The sequence below is a fragment of the Ochotona princeps genome, chromosome 10 (genome assembly GCF_030435755.1).
Source record: "Ochotona princeps isolate mOchPri1 chromosome 10, mOchPri1.hap1, whole genome shotgun sequence".
Classification (NCBI taxonomy): Eukaryota; Metazoa; Chordata; class Mammalia; order Lagomorpha; family Ochotonidae; genus Ochotona; species Ochotona princeps.
The window spans coordinates 17617523-17638014 of NC_080841.1; the positions used below are offsets into that span (position 1 = coordinate 17617523).

At 45.3% G+C, this 20492-nt stretch overlaps 1 protein-coding gene across 1 annotated transcript; it reads left to right on the forward strand.

Annotated features, from left to right (window-relative positions):
* Positions 1-1907: 1907 nt before the first annotated feature.
* Positions 1908-20096, forward strand: CD55 (CD55 molecule (Cromer blood group)). Its single transcript, XM_058669127.1, has 8 exons — positions 1908-2030; positions 2690-2875; positions 5397-5585; positions 6669-6768; positions 9227-9312; positions 12241-12420; positions 13931-15115; positions 17969-20096. Exons 1-8 carry the CDS (start codon positions 1925-1927, stop codon positions 18298-18300), a joined length of 2364 nt encoding a protein of 787 aa, XP_058525110.1. The 5' UTR covers positions 1908-1924; the 3' UTR covers positions 18301-20096.
* The last annotated feature ends 396 nt before the right edge of the window (positions 20097-20492 follow it).

Genomic DNA, 20492 nt, shown 5'->3' on the forward strand with positions numbered 1-20492 from the left:
AATCTCCTGCCCCTCACAAGGCAGACATCTTTGCTGATGCCAATACAGGAATGCAGTGTGTTGGAATAGGAGTTGGATTTTGCCCTGGACCCTTATCGTGTCTGTGAGAGGTGGTTAACAAGTCCCTCTGTTTCCCCACAACGAAATGTCAAGTTGTGTTAGTGAAATGGTGTGAGCAGGAAGCGTCTGGAACAAACCCACTGAGGCTGTTCCACAGAACAAGCTTCCCAAAGGACACATGCCAGATTTGAGTTTTGTGAATAGTACTTAGATGTTGTGGTAGAGCCCGTTCAAACTGCACACACAAACACACAAACACACACACACACACACACACACACACACACACACTGGCTGTCTCTGTCTCTCCCCAACTCCTTCCACCCTCAGAATGTTGTAATTATTTGGGTGACTGTTACTGTATTACGTATGTGATCACCCAGTTGTTTCTCGTAAGTTTTATTTGAAAAAGAACACTTGCGATGAAGTGTTTTGGAAAGTAAATGCCTCGAGCAGTTAGCAAAACCAAGCTGGGGGACAGAGATAATTTTTGTCCCCCACGCTTTGCTGAGGTCATTGTTTTTTTCCGACGGATACTTTAACACTGAGCCAGGCTTCGGCGCTGAGCCTCGAGCTGCTCTTGCTGATGACACCCCTTTGCTCCAGTGCCATCCTCTGGGCCCATGCCAAGACCACCCGTCTACAATCCATGCACAGAAGGAGTGGTGGCTAAGGTCACAGGAGGCTCATTTAAAGCTGTGCTGGCCCTGGAGGCTGTATCTTCCATCAAATGCAGGGGGGAAGGCATATTAATATTAAATACGAGGGTCACAACAGGTGTCCTCCTCCCTGACCTCCAGACTCCAGAATGTCCTAAGCCTGTCAGGCTTTACTGAACGCTCACACACTTCCTTTCCTGTCACCTGTGTGCCACTACTTCCTGCACAGGGCAGCCAGCAGAGTAAAAAAACATTGTTCAAACTTACTTTCCCTGGATCCATCCAAGACCAACCAATTAAGGGCCATCAGAACGCATGCAGAGATTCAGAACGATCGAGACAGGCTGGTAGTAAGTTTCCCTTCCTTGGTCCAGGGATTCCAAGCAAGGGGCTGCCCTTAGGCAGCAGAAGTCCAGCAGCAGGCCTCAGCTAACCAGACCCAGACAACGAAAGCGAGCCCACCCTGTGGGCTGTTCTCCGTGCCAGTGGGGCAGCGAGGTTCGCCATGCGGTGGATCTGTGCGTGTGTGGCGGGCACCCTCTCATCAGCCCAGCCCCATCTCCAGACCTGGGGTGCAGCTCTACATCTGGACATGTCACTAGCCCCCTCTCACTATGGCCAACCATGCAAACTGTGCACTACTTGGCTTTCGCTGTGGCTCACCAGGGCAGCCACTCTCCCCTCCCAGCTTTTCCCCATCCCTCCCAACTACCCCTACCCTCAACCCAACGGCCAGACTAGAATGTGGAACTCAGGGGGTGTTGTTGGCAATGGGCTGAAGATCCGGGCGAGCTCCACCCGTGCTAAGCTGCTGCTCTCTGAATCTGCTATCTCTCAGGTTGCTTTCCAGGGCCTGAAACTTGCCCGCGCCGCACGTCCCCTTTCAGCTGCGCCGGGGGCGTCCTCGGGGGTCAACCTGCACCTGGCCACAACGTCGGGCAGCAAAGCCCACGCCACCCCCAGCCTTTCGTTGACTCACAAAGTACATATTTACATTTACCGGCAGCAGCGGCACTAGGGAAGTGCCAAGCGTTGGGCAGAACCTCCCTTCCCGTCCGGGACGGCGGTAGTGCTGACTTGCAAAGCTCCACCCATCCGTCCCTCCTCGCGCCGTGACGCAGAGCCCGGACCCGCCCAGGGCGCTCCAACTACTGCGGTCGCGGAACTGCCGGCTGCTATTGCGGCCAGGCTGCCCCCTGCGCACCATGAGCTGGGCATGGCCTTGCGGCTCAGCGGTGCTGCACGTCCTCGGGCGGCTGCCCCTGCTCCTGCCCCTGCTGCTGTTGTGGCGTGTCCCGGCGGCCGTGCGGGGTGAGTGGGGGCCTGCGGCCGGCCTGGCGAGTCCTTGGCCGTGTGGGTGGGTCGGCGTTGGTGACTGCCGCAAAGGACCTTGAGTCCTGGCACCCTCTTCCTCCACCTGTGAGGCTCAGCACTTTTCTGGATACAGGACCCCAGCTGCTGACGGGCACATGGAGTCCTGTGGGGCCGGGAGGGCTGTAGCTGGCAGGACTTACGGGGTGGGTGTGGAGCTGGCAGGACGGAGCTGTTCCAGAGCTGTCAAACCTTGGGACACTGCAGAAAGGACTAAAAAAAAAAAAAAAAAAAAACAAAACCAACCAAACAAAAAAACAACCCGGCGACTTCTCAACCTGCAGCTACTCTGTCAATCCAAAGGCCAGCCTCGACTTCCCCAACCCTCCCGCCCCGCCCCCTCCTGCCAGTTGGCTTGCTTGGTTTAATGCACCTGCTGACCACCTCGGTGGGGACGCAGGAGGAATTCTGAACAACTTTTTTTGTTGTTGTTTTTTAAGTTGGGAGGGGAGTGTTTTGCTCTGAGTTTGTTATCGTCTTGAGTTGACAAGAAACCAGGCGTAGGCATCATGGTCTGTCCGTTCCGCCCTGGTCGGCCCTGCCTCCCTGGGAAGCCAGCGTTGCCATGAGTTGAATGCAGTGTGCTTGTCCCTCCCCAGGTGACTGTGGCCTCCCCCCGGATTTACCTAACGCCATGCCAGATCTGAGAGAACTCTCAACTTTTCTTCCTGGAGACACGGTAACATACACATGTGACACCAACTTTGTGAAAATCCCAGGCTTGTCTGACACGGCAACCTGTCAGGAAAGCCACCAGTGGTCCGAGATGCAGCCATTCTGCAACCGTAAGTTCCTCCTGTCTCTTTAGCAAAGTTATGGGAAAGGAATGCATGTTGTCCAGACTGATTTTATACCTCTTCCAAGTGACTGGTAATTGATAGTTTTCTGGTCTTATTAAACCCTGGGGAACAGCCTGCTGGCAGTCCACACTCCAGCGAATTGAAGGCGGTGGTTTTTCTCCCTAACACTGCACCTGCAGAGCAGACGGCCAGACGGATAAACAGTCAGGACTATTTAGGGAGTAACTTGCTTACGGATATACTTTGTCAGTTACCTGGAGACGCATCAGATAGGGTAGGGTTTCTTAAATTTCATTTTGTTAAGTAAGACTGAAGTGCGACTGTGATGGCATTTTTAAAAGCTGTGTGTATTGACTTCAGAATCTGTTACGTGCAGAGCTTTAGATCAGCTCGGAGGTACAGTGATGCGTCTGTCCGAACAGGATCAGTTCTGAGAAATGCATCTTTGGCCAGTGTGGTCACTACGTAGACATCAGAGGTGTCCCTAGATGGTGTCGCCTGTCGCGTGCTGAGGCTGAAGGCCGTGGTGGATGGCTGATTCTCTGCACATGTCCAGCGTGTGCTGTACTGTTGAGCACAGTGGGACCTGTGTTAAACCTAGAAGCACGGACACAGTTCAGTAGAAGTGCCATATGAAAGATTCCAAGTGTTCTCCAGTGCAGGTGCTTACCCCAAGCTAAGCTTCCAGGAGGAAGGTGGCGCTGGGGGAGTCGGCATGGGGGTTCAGGGGTGCATGTGGAGCTCTGACGACTCATGGGTGAGTCTGCTCAACTCCTGCTGCAGGACTGACACATTGGGTTGCATCAGAAAGTAGCTGTATAATGTGCACTTCACAAACCTCTTAGCTACGTGACCTCTTGTTAGAGCGCTTAGCTTAAAGTCAAAACTCAGGGTCTAGCTGCCCCCAAATGCTTTCTTTAGATCCTTATTCTGTTATCTTTTTTCCCATGAAAGCTCTTTAATGCATTTTTTGCTTTTATAATTATTATTAAAAATGAGGGCACACATGCATACATTAACCTGGGCCTGCATGGGATTGGCACTGGTCTCAATGGAAGATCTTTGGGGGCTGGTGGCATTCATGGAGCTGTCCCCTGTGTTGGTGATGAAGCCTCCTTCTGTTGGACAGCTGAATACACTTTAAAAAAAACTCTACAAAGATCCAGGAACACAGCTATTTACCGTTATCCAGGATGGCTTGTGTGATGCTGTCAGATCTGACTGCACACCATCACAGACAGGTATGAGTCATTGGTCACACTCCAGCCTCACAATGGCCGTGATGTCACTAGGGCAGAGGAATTGTTCATGTCTGTTATGACCCTGGGAGTCCTGCCCTGGGTACAGTCAAGCACTGGCCATTGTGGGTTTGATAGCCTATATACAAGGACAGATAAAGATAGGGATTAATCCCAGCCATTGGACAGTGTGGCTCAATTGGGAGCTGCAGGATCCGTAGCGAGTGTCACAGATACAACTGTGAAATAAGATTTCAGTGGGTTGTTGTTTTTTTTTTAAGAAGGCAACAAGATGAAGTATATAACCCTTTACATATGTATAATGCTTTATCATTATTATATGTGTGTTATGTCAGCTGCTCTTCAGATGGCCGCGGAAGGTAGGTAGGGACTGTCCTCTTCTTTTGGAAAGATATGGGCTCCCACTAGCCACTTGGCTTCCTTAAGATCAGCTGCTCCTGGGCAGAGTCCTCCTTGAGATTTGAGCCTTTTGCCTGGGAATCCAGCGCCCCTGGTGGTAGACCTGGCACCTGCAGATTGCTATTTGCCTCACGGCCTACAGTGTGTGCATTTTCTGTCCTCCATCAATCAGTTCAGCTGCTCCTTGTCCAAATGCATTGTTATGGGGGACTCACTGTGTTTGTATGAGTAAAACCTTTGGAAGTATTTGATAAATATTAGCTACTATGATGATGATTTCTGTTGTTGTCCAGGACATTACCTCCCGCTCCCAAGGAGTGACCTCATGTATTTGGGACCATGTGATGCTTGGGGCAGTTTATCAAAGCTGAGGCAGGGAACTGTTCATGGAGTCCTAGAACTGTGCCAGGCCATTTCCATGGCTTTTGGTTGTTGAGAAGTGGGGATAGTGACTTCTGTCAAATCTACTTCGCTGCCCTCTGGTGGCTAGGAAATGAAAGTGCATGTGTGAATGGGCTTGAGCACTGCAAATATTAAAATTAATGCTAACTAGGGCTCGGCAGCGTGGCCTGGTGGCTAAGGTCCTCTCCTTGATCCCATATGGCCGCTGGTTCTAATCCCGGCAGCTCCACTTCCTCTCTATCTCTCCTCCTCTCAGCATATCTGACTTTGTAATGAAAATAAAATAAATCTTTTTAAAAAATTAATGCTAATTAATATTAACACAAATACCAAATATGTGTAGAGAAGTTAAGGAAAGTGAGTGCCTTAAGGTCCAGATAATGAATCAGAAATGGTCAAGTCAGGTGATATGACTTCTGTTGTCCTTGCTTTCTTACTGCTTCCAGGCAGCTGTGAGGATCCACCCCATCTAATATATGCATCCCTGAAAAGGCCTTACCGTGATCAGAATTACTTCCCTGTCGGCTCCACTGTGGAATACGAGTGCCGTTTGGGCTACAGACGGGACCAGGGCAAACCAACAATCACTTGCCTTGAGAATTTAGAATGGTCCCAACCTGAACAGTTCTGTACAAGTGAGTATGACCTTTATCGTCCAGAGTTTGGAAGAAAGAGTATCATTCCCCTCATTGATGCAGGAATGTAGTAGTGTGTTATTATTGAGAATGATTCCTTTTAAAAACTATGTATTTATATGAAAGGCAGAGTGTCAAAGAGGGGGAGGGACCAAGAGAGAGATTTTCCTGCTATTTTCTGCCCACTGGTTCATTCTGTAGATCACTGCGATGCCTGAGCTAGCCACAGCTGCAGGCAGGAGTCAGAGACCGCACCCTGGCCTTCCACGTGGCTGGGAGAGACCTGTAGCATTTGAGCCGTCATCTGCTGCTTCCCTGAATGCGCAGTGGCAGGGAGCTGGGATGGACACAAGGCGGGGCTCAAGCATTTGAGCCGTCATCTACTGCTTCCCTGAATGCGCAGTGGCAGGGAGCTGGGATGGACACAAGGCGGGGCTCAAGCATTTGAGCCGTCATCTACTGCTTCCCTGAATGCACAGTGGCAGGGAGCTGGGATGGACACAAGGCGGGGCTCAAGCATTTGAGCCGTCATCTACTGCTTCCCTGAATGCGCAGTGGCAGGGAGCTGGGATGGACACAAGGCGGGGCTCAATCCCAGGCGCATGTCCCAAGTGTCAGCTCGATGTGCTATGCCACAACACTGCCCACAGAAGGATTCTTAGTAAAATCATTAGAGTTGTTTTGATGTAAGCCAATCAAACTACAGATTTACATGAAAGGTATACTTATGGATTTCACATTTAATTAGTTTGAGGTTACCTTAAATGAATGAAGTATGGATTATAAATATGTTGCTTTTGTGGAACATAAATTGAAGGTGGAAGTAAAGAAAGCTGTAGGTGAGTAATTTCAGCAGCTCATGAATTTACGTGTGTGTGCATGATGCAAACACATCGTAGCTTCCGTGAAGTGTAATTAACAAGGGCTGTTTTTGGAGCTTTGAAAGTGTCCAGCATGATGTTTTGGTCTTCACATACACTGTGAAATGTTGGCTGCAGTCAAGCTAAGTAGTTATATATCTACCACATCACCCAATGCCTGATGGTTTAATGAAAAAAAAATTCATTTTGTCTTCTCTTTTAGAAAAAAGATGTCCTCATCCTGGAGAGATAACCAATGGCGACATCAGGATAGAAACTGACTTACTGTATGGTTCAACCATATACTTCTCCTGTGAGACGGGGTAAGTTTTGTCAAGCTGGAGCTCGACACAGTGAGACCATCGGGATGGTGAGCAGTGTTCACAGGTCAGGAATCCGGGGAAGCCCTCCGCTCACAGCTGCTCTGGGAGGATCTCAATGCAGTGCAGTTTGCTAGAGTCAAGGAAAGGGGATTGCTTATGCCTTCAGAGTCTTTAAATTCCTGGACTTCAGCACATAGTGATTTAATATACTTTTTAAAAAAATTCATTTATTTGAAAGCCAGAGAGAGGGGGATTCCTATGCGAATAAAGAATGTTCTACATCTTACACATTTAAAAATTATTTATTTCTATTTTAAAGGTGGATTTACGGAAAGAAGGAGAGACAGAAAAATCTTCCATCCTCTGGTTCACTCCCTAAATGGCCAGGGCTGAGCTGATCCAATATGATCTGAAGCCAGGAGCCAGGAGCTTCTTCCAAGTCTCCTGTATGGGTGCAGCAGCCCAAGGACTCAGGCCGTTTTCTGCTGCTTTCCCAGACCAAAGCAGAGAGTTGGATCAGAAGTGGAGCAGTGGGGATACGGTGCAGGATTGCTGTTGGGCCACTGCACCGGCCCGTCTTCACATTTGTATTTACCCCTTGGTTGTTACCTCTTTTTTTAAATTATTTTTTAATAATCTTACTTAGTTGATTAGGTTACAAAGGGTCAAGGGCTACAGGGTGAAAGTGGGTGATACCATTGTTTCCACACTAATATCATTTTTCCCTGTATCTGGGGCCAGGGGAGAAACAAAGGGAAAAGCCCCACCCAGCCTCTCACCCATCCCAGATCCCCAATGTGAGGTGCGCTCTGAGGGTCCTGCTCAAGCAGTTTTGATAGTTCATCAGTTCTGGATTGCTGCCAATCTCTCAGTTCCAATCGCAATGAACCCTATTCAGAGTCCACTGGCTGACAGTCTCTTCATGGTTGGGGTTCTGAGATCAGCAGTTCAGTTGAAGGGATCTCCAAAGAAACTTCATCTGAGATGTTCCCAGACCTGATTCTTGCATGAGTTTGCTAGTACAGGTTCCAACACCGTTCGTCACACCAATCAGCTTATGCACATGCTGGTCGTTGCGATTGCTGGGTCCGTTCTGTTTCCAGCCCTGTCTTCCTCGTGAACCAACGGGTGTTGTAGTCCAGCTTGATCCTACCCACTTCATACTCGGTCCTCACACAAGCCAGTGGGAGCTGTAGCCTAGTTGGGGCAACTCCCCATAACCCCCACCAGGCCTACCCCCTACCCTGGTCCCCATGTATGCCAGTATGTACCACAGACTTGTTCAGTCGGTCCCACATCCCATTTAGCTCTTGCACATGTCAATGGGCATTGAAGTCTAGTTCAACCCAGCCAACCTACTATCCAGTCCACACACTTACTGGCAGGTGCCTTTCTGTCTAGCCACCCCTGCCCCTGTCCTGGTTTTCATGCTCTCCAGTGGGAGTGGTAATCCCGAGGGAGGTGCCCACTATCTCCCTACTAGGCCACTTCCAGCCCCAGATTATGTACTCTCCAGGTGGTTCTGGCATTTGGCTTGACAGAATTATCTCCCAGTGCCAGCCTCTGCCAGCTGATGCTGCGGCTAAGCCCAACCAACCCTCACCCACTCTAATTTTTGCTTGCACCAGTCGGGACAGTCGGCCCACTGTGGCCCTTCCCTTATCTAGCTCACATGAGGCCCACAGGTGTTATAGCCCTGCCTAGTCTGGTCTGCCCGCATCCTGATTCACGCTTTCCAATGGAAGTAGTTGTCCAGCAGGGGAGCCCACATTCCCCTGTCAACTTTGGCTCCTCCCCCCAGGTTTTCACATGTGCACTGCAACCACATCTGGTACGGTTCATCTCACCTTGGCATTCCTTAATGTGTACTGGTATTTGTTACAGCCGAACCTGGCCCGGCCCACACTCTATTCTGGTGCTCGGATTCGCCAGCGGGTGATGTGAATGGGTTCAGCTGGTCCGCCCCCAACCAATGCCAACTGTATGCCAGTGGGATAATTTCCATAGACTGTTCTGTACTGTTTCCTATTGTGCTTCTTGCGCTAACCTGCAGGGACCGTGTCCTGCCAGAGAAGTTGCCCAGGCTCCTCCATCAGAACCTCTCCCAGTGCCAGATTTTGAACATACCAGTGGGTCCATGAGCCAGCCCTACTCAGTTCACCTCTTGTCCTAGCAGGAACAGTGGCTTTTGCTGAATGGCTTTCAACCCAATCTGCTTCTTATTGTTGGATGTTTCAGCCCAGCCACAGCTCGTCCATACCCACATACAACTCTCACATTGTAAAGGGCTGAGACCTAGCCTAGACTGAGCTTGTTTTTTTTAAATCATCACTTTTGTCAGGTGCTGTTTGTTGCCACCTACAGGCATAGTATCTTAATGACACCAGAGAACTGGTAAAGAAAGATCAAAGATATGTGAAGGTCACTTAATTTTTTTTCTCTCCCTCTGTTGCTTTAGGTATCAATTAATTGGCGCAGCTTCTTCCTTCTGTCTCGCTTCGGAGCATGGTGTTAATTGGAGTAACAAACTTCCGATTTGCCAAGGTAAGATAGATAAGAAAATCGAAGCCGTCAGTAGGTGCGTCATCAGTTGCCCATCACTTTCTGCCCTCCACCTGTCAGTGTTGGTGTCTTTGATCATTGGAAAACCTTCCGTGCTGATGTGTGTTCCATGGAAGTAGACTGGTAAGCTCTTCTGAGCCTCGTCTCCTACTTTACAGACTGAGGATTGACACAACACCAGGCCTGTGACAAATGCGGCAAATGAGATAAGAGAGGGGATTCCCTCCTCCTCCCAACCCACAATTTTTATGAAAGAAACTACGAATGCTGCGAGACTTCTTATGACTTGACCCCACGGCCTGAACACCTGGCCGCAGGAGGTGTTTACCTGGGTCTCCTGCTTCATAGCTGCCGTCTTCCTGAGACCCAGGGTTCTTTACATTTCTTTCTTTTTTCTTTTTTTTTTTTAACTTTTATTATTATCATTATCATTTTATGATACAACTCCATAGGCTGCTTTCATTTCCCTTATCCCCTCCCCAGTTCCTCTATATCATTACTAAAATATAGTTCTTCATACTCAGTCATATGTCCATCATTGCGGGCATGGACAATGGAAGAGAGTTCAGCATCCTATTGTCAAGATACAGTGAACAGTTTCATTGTAAGTCCATCTTTGTCTGGAAGTAGAAATGCATACTACATTGTATCCTCACATCTGGATGTTAGTCTCCATTTCACAGCTACTGTACATCCCCTCAAATGCAAAGTCATAATACAAAATCAACAATAGAAAGAAAAATAGAAATTTATAATGCCATGAAGTTAAATGACATATTACTAGATATGACAGTCTCCATTACACAGCTACTACACATCCCCTTAAATGAAAAACCACAAAAACAATCAACATCAGGGAGAAGAAAGAAATTAACAACACCATGAAGTTAAATAGCATGCTACTAAATGACTAGTTGAGCCATTGTGCCAGTCTCCTCTATGAACTTTGAAGATGCCTCGTCAGCAGCAGGAACAGGACCAGTTCCTGCACACTGGGGGGGGGGGGGGGGGCAGAATGTGCACCGCGTTGAACTGCTGCCTTTGTTTCTTTCCTCCTCTCTCTCTGCATCCATCTTAGCACTTCTACAAGTGATTTCTGAACACCCTGTTCTCAGCATTATGGCTAAATTTGGTTGTGTCATCAGGAGCAGAAGTCAGAATTGATTGAGTGTCAGTTGTCATTTATGGATGCTGCAGTAGGCAGCATGTGAGGTCTTTTGCCGACAGATGATGTTCAGCCCTGCGGTGTGCGGGGGCCTACTCCCGTCACACATCCTGTGCTGTGTCCAGAGACTTGTTCCTGTCACACACATCCTGGGCTCTGCCTCCCTACACCTGTCAGCACACCTTTTTCCTCCTTCATATTGGTTTTAAATTTTCTTTCTCTCTTTCTTCCTCCCTCTCTTTCTTTCTTTGTCCAAACCACTTTTTTCTACTTCTGGTCTTCAGTAAGAAATATTCATAAACGACACCAGGGAAACAAAAGGGGAGTGGAGCCCCAAGAAATATGATGGTTGGGATAAGCAATCTCCTGGTCTGAGGAGAGCGCTTTCCTAAGCAGCTAGCAGCTTCAGGTTACAGAACTGTGGATCCCAAGCGTCTATTCTAGTGGAGAAGCAGTGTGCCATGTAAGCCCACTTCCTCTCATTACCTGTATTTAGCTCCATCGTCTCTATGATAGCTGCACTTCCTGGTGAAGCCAGGAGCCTCCCCTTGTGTCTACCACATAGGTACAGGGTCCCAAGGCCTTGGGCCAGCCTCTGCTGCCCTCCCAGGCCTGAAGGAGGGAGCTGGAATGGAAGTGGAGCAGCCGGGACGGGACATGGGATGTGGTGCTTGGAGACGGAGGATTAGCCAGGGAGCCAGTGCACCCCACCCCCACCAGCTTTTAAGACAAAGGAGTTGGAGTTTGTCCAGTGTTGAGCTTCTCCCTGTAGAACAACGACTGGCATGTGCTAGGGATTCCGAAATGTTGAGACTAAACTGCTGATGGGTGTAGCTCCTGCATATCCCCTAACTTGAAAGTCAGTGAGCAAAGCATGAGTTACACATTTGCATACTCCATCCATATTAAGTATTTGATATTCTGTGCATACTTAAGTACATTTGGAACCGTACAATTTGATGCACACCTAATCACATGACTTTGTTGCTTAAAAAACGAGGAAAAACACAACTTCCCTAGAGAATGCAAAACCACTGAATTTATTACTGTTTTTATTTTTAATCAGGGCAACTGCCAAAGAGAGAGTGCCTCTGTTTATTACCAGAGCAGCTCTGCTTGTATTTATTAACAAATTCACCTGCTTAGTAAGATGTATTTTGAATAAAAGTCGCTGTGAGGCAGGGCACATGAAAACGATCTTAGTCCAAGGAGGCCAAATGTGAGCCATGGCGTCCCACTGCATCCAAAAGGACCCACCCTTCGCTCTCTGGCGTTGCATGTACTCCCTTTCAGTGTTGTTTCCCCTGGGATGAAATGCAGTGCTCTCCACTCTTAGAAGGAGGGTGCATCTTAGCTTTTAAACTCACATGCTAGTTAACTCCTGACAGCCTTCTCTGACTGTCCTGCTTTTAGCTCTCAACTCATGCATCATGCTTTTTTTTTTTTTTTGGTACCAGTTGGACATGTAATGTAACATATGTATAATTTTTGTCCTGCTTGCATGTTGTAAACCTTACTCTTCCCATAATTAGTTCCCAAGGTTAGCCTTCCCGTTATTCTGTGTTTGCTTTTGAAATGCCAAATATATTGTCCACTACTCTAAGACAATTCTTAGAACTAAACTTAAAAAAATGGCAGATTTTGGTCTTTTGCAGTGAAATCTTTAATGTTTTAGTCTTCCTTATTTATAAAAATGCCTTACCAGTTTTATCTATTTACAAGATATTGGTTTTGTTTTTTTCCAGAAGTACAATGTCCAGATCCTCCACCAATTGAGAATGGGAGAATTAGAGAAGAATCTGCCAGTTACGTGTATAGACAGGTTGTCTCATATCAGTGCAATAAAGGCTTCGTCATGGTGGGAGACGGCAATACTTTTTGCAATGAAGAAGGAGCCTGGAGTACCCCCCTCCCTGAGTGCAGAGGTAATCAGTGTACACTATCCTATTTTGGCTGCATCCCTACCATTAAATCTAAATAGAAACTGAGAACTCCCTGAAAGTGACTGCAAATTGTTACATGGAGACATACTTGCTTTTTTTCCCCCATGGGACAGCTTTTTAACAGATTTCTCAAAAGGGCTTGTCATATAGATGTGCATATACATGTTTATAACATATATCTTATATATCTGCTGAATTAACTTACATTGGCCATTTCACACCTTGTTACTTTCAGAAAGTTCAGATAGATATCTCTGTGTTTATACAAAGAATATATGAAAGTGACTGTCCTTTGGCAGTTGGAAAACTCTTGTCTAGCTTTTGATGTCCTCGAATTTCACTAATTTATTTTTCTGCCTCCAGAATCTCTCTCTCACTCTCCCTCTGCAAAGCTTTAGTTTATTTTTATTCAAAGGCAGAGCTACAGAGAGGGAGACAGAGAGATAGATCTTCCATCTGCTGGTTCACTCCCCAAATGGCAGCAGTGGCCAGAGCTGAGCCAATCTGAAGCCAGGAGCCAGGAGTTTCTTCCTGGTCTCCCATGCGGGTCCAGGGTCCCAAGCACTTGAGACATCCTCTACTGCTTCTTAGGCCATAAGCAGAGAGTTGGATTGGAAGTAGAGCAAGAAAACAAACTGGCTCCCATATGGGATGCCAGTGCCACAAGCAGAAGCTTAGCCTGCTATGCCATGGCACCAGCCCCCAGAATTTCTCTTATTGACTGTTCTTTCTCATTTTTCCAAACATGTTTTCCTTAATGTCTTTTATATCCAGCCTGAACTGTTTTTTAAATGTGTATTTATATTGTTTTCATCTACTTGGAAGGCAGAGTGATAGAGGCCATTGTGTTATGCCCCCAAATATACATAATAAGCAGGGCAGGACCAGCTCAAAGCCAGGAGCCTAGAACTCTCTTCCCATCTCCCACATGAAAGGCAGAGGCACCAGTACTTGAACCGTCATCTACTGCTTCTGAAGATGCATTAACAGCGAGTTAGATCAGAACTAAATAGCAGAGGGCTGGTGTTGTGGCACAGTGAAGAGAGCCCACCTACCACCTGCACCACAGCATCCATGTGGATAAGCATCAGAAGATGGCCCAGAGTTTGGGCGCCTACCTCCCATGTGGAAGACCTGGATCAAGCTGGTCCAATGATTGCATCCCATTGTCTTTTGTCTTAGTGTAAGTGAAGGAATACATTTTTTTTTGCGAAAAAATATAGATAGGTGTGTCACAGAATGAACTCATAACTCCCTTCAGGGTTGGTTTCCTCTTTTGTTATAAAAGCATCTGAAGAACCTCCATGGTACTTTAGTGGCCCATGGATGGAACTTATTTCATGGCAAAAACCTGAAGCATTTCAGCTCCTTGGGAAATGCACAGTATGACTTGGCTTCCTAAAAGACATAGAACAAGCAATGGCAAAAAAAAAAAAAATTCTAAGTTCAGCAATTGCTAGCTAATTTTTTTTCTTACATTTTTATTCCACAGGAAAAAATGCAGCTCCCAAAACTACAGTGTCCACAACATCATCAACTCAAAGGCCTTCCCAAAGCAGTGGTCCAGGTATTGAAGTCCCACCAACCACTCGGAAACCTTCCTCAGCCAGTACTTCAGGTACTAGACTCCCACCAACATCTCAGGAACCCACCACAGTCAATACTACAGTTACAAGAGTCTCACCACTTCCTCAGAAATACATCACAACCAGACTTTCACCAACACCTCAGAGACCCACCACAGTGAATATTCCAGCTAGAGACACTATGCCAACACCTCAGAGACCCACCACAGTGAATGTTCCAGCTAGAGGCACTATGCCAGCACCTCAGAGACCCACCACGGTGAATATTCCAGCTAGAGACACTATGCCAGCACCTCAGAGACTCACCACAGTGAATGTTCCAGACACTATGCCAACACCTCAGAAACATACCACAACCAGATTTTCACCTACACCTCAGAAACCCCCCACAATCAATGTTTCAGCTGCAGACACTATGCCAACACCTCAGAAAATCACCACAGTCAATGTCACGGCTACAGACATCACATTAGTATCTCAAAAAATTGCCAGAGTAAATGCTTCAGTTACTAGACTCTCATCAACACCTGAGAAACCCCCCACAGTCAATGTTCCAGCTATAGACGCTGCCCAAACACACCAGCAACCCATCACAGCGAACGTTCCAGCTACCAGACCTCCACTAACACCTCAGAAAATCGCCACAGTCAACGTTCCAGCTACAGATGCCACACGGATACCTCAGAAACCCACCTCCATAAAGGCTTCATCTCCAAGACTTCTACCAACATCCCAGAGACCCACTATGATAAATGCTTCCGTCACAAAGGCCCCAGCCACAGCACAGACACCCCCCATATCAAACGCTTCATCTACAAACACACCAGTGGCAGCCCAGAATCCCACCATGGCTAAGGCACCTGCCTCACAGCCCCCACCGACCAGCCAGAGAGTCACTGTAAGAAAGCCGTCATTCACACACAGTCTTTCAACAACAAAGTTCACTGCTTTCCATACCCCACTGACTAAGGGTCTCCACAGTACCACGAGTCTTACTTCTGCTCCTATTACAGCAACACAAGAGGCACCTGTTTCCACGACAACCAAGCATACAAAAAGCACACCTGCGAGTGAGCACGACTCCTCCTCAGGTCAGTTGACACTGTTGAGGTTTCCTGAAGAGGGGCCTGGCATGCTAAATCTGGAAATCTGGACTGGACTAAATTAATGAAATTAAATGAAAAATTTCTAATTGATGGTGGCTGGAATTTTTCATACTAATGCTTTTGACTTTCTGCAGAGGCACGCGCGAGTTATGCTAGGAAAAATCTGTAAAATGCTAACATTCATCGTGCTATGAAAAAAGTTAGGTGGCCATAAAAACAATGCTAGATAAGGTTAATGATGTTCTGTTTCGTGCAGTTGTTCGGAGGGTCATTGAATTCTTTGAGACTCCATTGAAGAACCAAATTTGTACCATCCTTGAGGTTGATTCACTAATTGGTGAAGCATCTCAGTGTTTTCTAAGTAAAGCTAATAAATCATGACTTTCTGGAAATGAAGGAAAGTATACTGGAGGCTTCCGATGTCCCTGTTGAATGCATGAATGCAATCTTTACCGATTATTGCTGCTTCAGGCCACTGAGATGTTTAGCATGTAACCAGTTTTATTGCTGTTTTCATTTTCTAATGGAGACTCCTTATTTTTTAAAAATTTATTTATTTGGGAAAATGCTCACAAGATTTAGGCAGGAGATAACTTTTTTGAAAGTCCAGTTTTCTTCCTTTTAAAAAAGTATTTATTGGAAAGGTGGATTTATAAAAAGAAGGAGAGACAGAGAGAAAGATCTTCCATCCACTGATTCAGTCCTCAAGTGGCCACAGTGGCCAGAGCTGAGCCGATCTGAAGCCAGGAGCCAGAAGCTTCCTCTGGATCCCTGACATATGCGGGGTCCCAAGGCTTTCCCAGGCCATAAGCAGGGAGCCAGATGGGAAGAGGAGCAGCCACTAATACGAACTGGCGCCCACATGGGATCCCCGCAGATGTAAGGCAAGGATTTAGGCACTAGACCATTGCACTAGGCCCCAAAACACAGTTTTCAATACTACATGAGTAAGGTCAACTCTTAGATAGAAGACTTAAAAAAAATAACTGTGGGGCAGGTGCATAGCCTGGAAGTTAAGACGCATGCTGCATCAGCAACCCTGAGCTCACCCTCCAGCTTCAGTTCTTCACTCCAGCTCCCTGGAAGTTACATGGACCCTGGAAGGCAGCAGTAACAGTTCATGTGGCTGAGTCCTTCCGATGCAGGTGGGAGATTAGAATGACTTGGCAGGCGTTTGGTGGAGTGAGCCATTGAATGGGGCTCTATCTGCTCCTCTGCCTCTCAGTTTTCTCAGTCAACAGGTGTTCCTGTAACCACCACCATGAATGTCAGTCCGGAACACAGTGCTGACTTCCAGACCCTGGAGACCGAGCTCTCTGCACCTGCACCTTGTTGCCTAGGAACGGACATGCCAATGTGCCTCCTCTGCAGACCCCTCTTATATCTGTGGAACAGGAAAAATGTAGTTCATGCTTGCTTTTGGCCACTACAGTGGCTTCAAATACTTTTTTTTAGCTTTGACTTTACACACATGATGACTTCATTTTCCTGATTAGTATTTTGAGCTCTATGTATTATGCTGTGACCCAGATAATTAGAAGACATTAAACATTACAGATAGTATGTTGCCTACCCTGGTTTTCTACCTCTAAGGCAATTAATTACTGCCATAGGATCATGAGCTTGATTCCTGTTTTCATTCTGACACAGTATGTGAGTGTCTTTAATAGTATTTTGAATGTTTTCATAACAGACCTTATATTGTATATTTCATGATCTAACCTGGCATTTCCTCTCAGCCTTGGTTTTGTGAGTTAACATTGACTCGTTTGAATTTAATTCATTAACTTCAACTCTGGCATGGGCCTGAGTTGGTTTTCCCCACTTTCTAAATTATTATGGTATCTTCAAGTCTCAGATATTTAGGTTTATAGGGTGAGATAAAGAGAAATAAGTTTCTCCTTGTAGAATCTGCTGTTGAATTAGTTATGTTGAAGTATTTCTTTTAAACCTATAAATAACGCATTTAAACTAAGCCTAATGTGTTAATTATGATAAAAATTAAGCAGCATTTAGCCTCAGAACTCTCTTTTGTACTTTTAACTCAATCTTTCAAGGCATGAGATAAACCCACCATATTAATAAAAGAATAGCTTCTGCTACTTAGAATGTGCTGCTGGGTCACATGCCATGCTTTTCCTTTTGATCAGCACCAGTCACTACACCAGCCTTACAAAGGAAGAGGTTTTAACTGTACTGATAGATGAGGAATTCAAGGTTGGAGATTGACTTTTATATTCACATTCAGTGAGTCATGAGTAGCACATAGGGAGGGAATGAAAATTTCAATGTGCTTGCTGGTGCCAGACCTGGTGCCTTTGCTGCTGGGTAACACTGCCTCGTCCCAGTAGCATTTTGAGTAAATGTGTTTGTCTTACTTACGAGAGCAGCATTTGGGCAATGCCTCTTTCATACTCAATTGAAAAACCCAAATAATGACATAATGAGGTAATTTGTAGATAATTGCTGAAAGGGATATAGGTGTTTGAGTTTCTTGATGGTATGAACAATTGTTCTTAGTTGAAACTTTGCAGTCTGTTTTCTAGACATCAAGTCAGAACCCCAGATTTAGATGGTATATGTCTTGGTACTCAGTAGCTTTCAAACTTGATGTTTCTGATGTTGACTCTATTGAACTAGTATAGAGGCTGGTATTTCTGTTCATTGATTAAGTTAATCTAGTAGTAGTTGTTTCTTGGATTTATAATCCTTTTAGTTACGGAGATCTAAACTGCTTCTCAGCCTATCGGTATAGTCTATTGACATTCATACATATATAAAATTGCTAAGCCCATGAAAATGTAAAATTCTTACGCTTTTTTTCTTCTTTTCCTTTAGGTGCTTCCAAGATTATACTTGGTAAGTTTGACTCTCAGACAGTTAAAAACAGTTGTCACCCCTGCGGGGTTTACAACCCATTTTCCTGGGAGAGAATATCGTCCTTTTACTGTCTCAGGAAAACTGCCCGAATGCAGTGTGTGTGGCTGCCTCAGCGAACACGGGTGCATGCATTGTACAGGCATGTTGTGTGGACCCCGTTAGGTACTCAGTATGTTCCTCTGTATTCCAAATCATGTTCCTGCTCCAAGGTAATTGCAGGGCGACTTCAAATCCTTTGGCCAGCCAGTCAAGTGTTACTGCGTGCCCATTGTATTAATACATCATTCTAGGTACTTCAATATTTCAGTAGCCAGAGGATGCAGCCATTAGTCCAGTGACTAACCTCAAGTATTTCATCCTTAACCATGAACTAGCATCCTTAACCATGAACTAGCCCTTGACCATTCCAGATTTCTGTTCTAGCCCGAAGAAAGCCGGGGGGGTGTCCGTCGATTCTACTCTTCAGCTCTCCCTTTCCCCTTCTGGTCAACGACTTAAAAGTATGTTAGCTACACGAGGCCAAAACATTAATTGTGCCACAGGGAGTGCTTCAGAGTTTAAGTCGGTCTTTGTTGTAAACATACTGTTTGATGTGCAATGCTTCAACAAGATGAATGAACTTCTGTGTTTGCTAGGGATAAATAGAGCGAACTTGGCATACTATTAAGTCTGATAGAATATAGACTTTCATATGAAAGTGTTTAGCATTTTGTACTTATAAGTGAAGTCCCCTATCATATGCATGCCAAAGAACAGCACGACTGAGACAGATACTTTATTTTTACTGTTATTACTATTATTATTCGTCATGATTGCTTGCATTTACCATGGTATCATGAATGAACCTCTCCTCAGCTAATCTTGGAACATTCCAACATTTGGAATTCACTTTGTTCATTCTATATTTCACATAGAAATAAATGTATTCTTATTGAATTTCCCATGATTTAACAATTATTTGTACGAAAGTGAAGACATTAATGGATGAGCTTTCTCTTGCTGTACCACTTGGTATTTCTCAGTGAAAGTTTTGGATTCTTTTTCCCCCTGAAATGTTTGAAGCACAGATTTCCCCGGACGCATTTCCTGAGGTTGCTTGTAAGTTCAGTTTGTGCCCAGCAGGAAAGAGGAGCTCCTTCCTTCTCACGTCAGACACAGAACACACTTTTGGTGATGTTATCCTTTTAAGACATGACTGAAATTTTACATCTTAAATTTTTTTCTATGAATCGAGTCTTTTTGTCACTTTAAAGATAAATCAATGATATTTCAAGGAGATGACTTTTGTTGATTACTTTGCAGTGAAAGTGGGCGATAGAGGTGATGGTACAATTCTCTGATTACTTGATATTTTTCCTCTTCGATGCCACTAAAAATCAAGATTGGTTCATCATCACAGAACTTCTGGTTTTGCCCAAGAAAGGATGCAGTAATTGTGAATTTTCAGAAATCTTTATATTAGTTCTGTATCTGTATTTCTTATTTTTGTTTGTTGTTTTTTTGTTACTGCTTTATTTCCACCAGGAACATTTTTAGACATTCATTATTGTTCCTCTGTGAGATTTTAATTGCACACATATATTCTGTTTCTTCATTTTCTACATCTGTGTCTGTACTTTAGAAATTTGAAGGAAAGTAAATATTTTTTTTAACCTTGGAATGACGGAAGCTCCATTGAACCTACCTACTCTAGGGAATGTTTTTGTTTTTAGAGACAATAGCATGTAGGAGAGCAAGCTTAGCCCTTGGAGTCTGTCAGACTGCAATTGGAATCTAGAGCTCTTCATTGAGTTATTGTTCAACCCAAGTGATTGGTTTAATTTCCAGGAGTCCCAGCATTTTTATTTATTAGATGGAAGCCTTATGTGATAATGGGTTTACAAACTCCTAGCTCAGTGCCAGAAGTTGACTAATTTAGTAGCATGAAGAAGGCCTCACATGCAATCACTGTTGCTTTCTTAGGATGAATTTTTGAATATACTATTTCTTGTGGCCACACCAAAAAGTAAGACTACAGTAAATATTTGCCTTGTTGTGTGGTAGTTACTACCCCGAGATTGGCAGGGATATACATATATATTTTCTTTTCACACAACAATCCTATGCTGTAGACTGTGAGAATTGGAGTTTTGCAAGATTTCTAAGTCACAGTAGAGGTAGGTGACTAGTTTATCCTGTATTAGGTACTTTGCAGAATATAAAAGTCCTCGTCCCAGGTGACAGGGCATCTGAGCTAGCACATCTGAGACCACTCTCAAGGCACATATGCATAAGTTTCAAAAACCTTTTGCACCAGAATATACTCGCTTTTTGGTTGTATTATTACCTACTGGCTTATTTTAGTGGCCTCCAAATCATCTCAGGTCACCATTCAACTAATGTGAGTCACACATTTGGAAAAACAGTAGGTTCCATTTTTCACAGTTTTTTTTTTTTTTGAAGTTTTCATGTTTCTAATTCTTGTAACAACACTGCATGTTTT

What these genes read in the sequence shown, in the direction of transcription:
- CD55 (XM_058669127.1), top strand. Translation starts at nt 1,925, where the DNA reads ATGAGCTGGGCATGGCCTTGCGGCTCAGCGGTGCTGCACGTCCTCGGG. An exon ending in TGTCCCGGCGGCCGTGCGGG is followed by an intron (nt 2,031 to 2,689) that starts GTGAGTGGGGGC and finishes GTCCCTCCCCAG; the next exon opens with GTGACTGTGGCCTCCCCCCG. An exon ending in TGAGCACGACTCCTCCTCAG is followed by an intron (nt 15,116 to 17,968) that starts GTCAGTTGACAC and finishes CTTTTCCTTTAG; the next exon opens with GTGCTTCCAAGATTATACTT.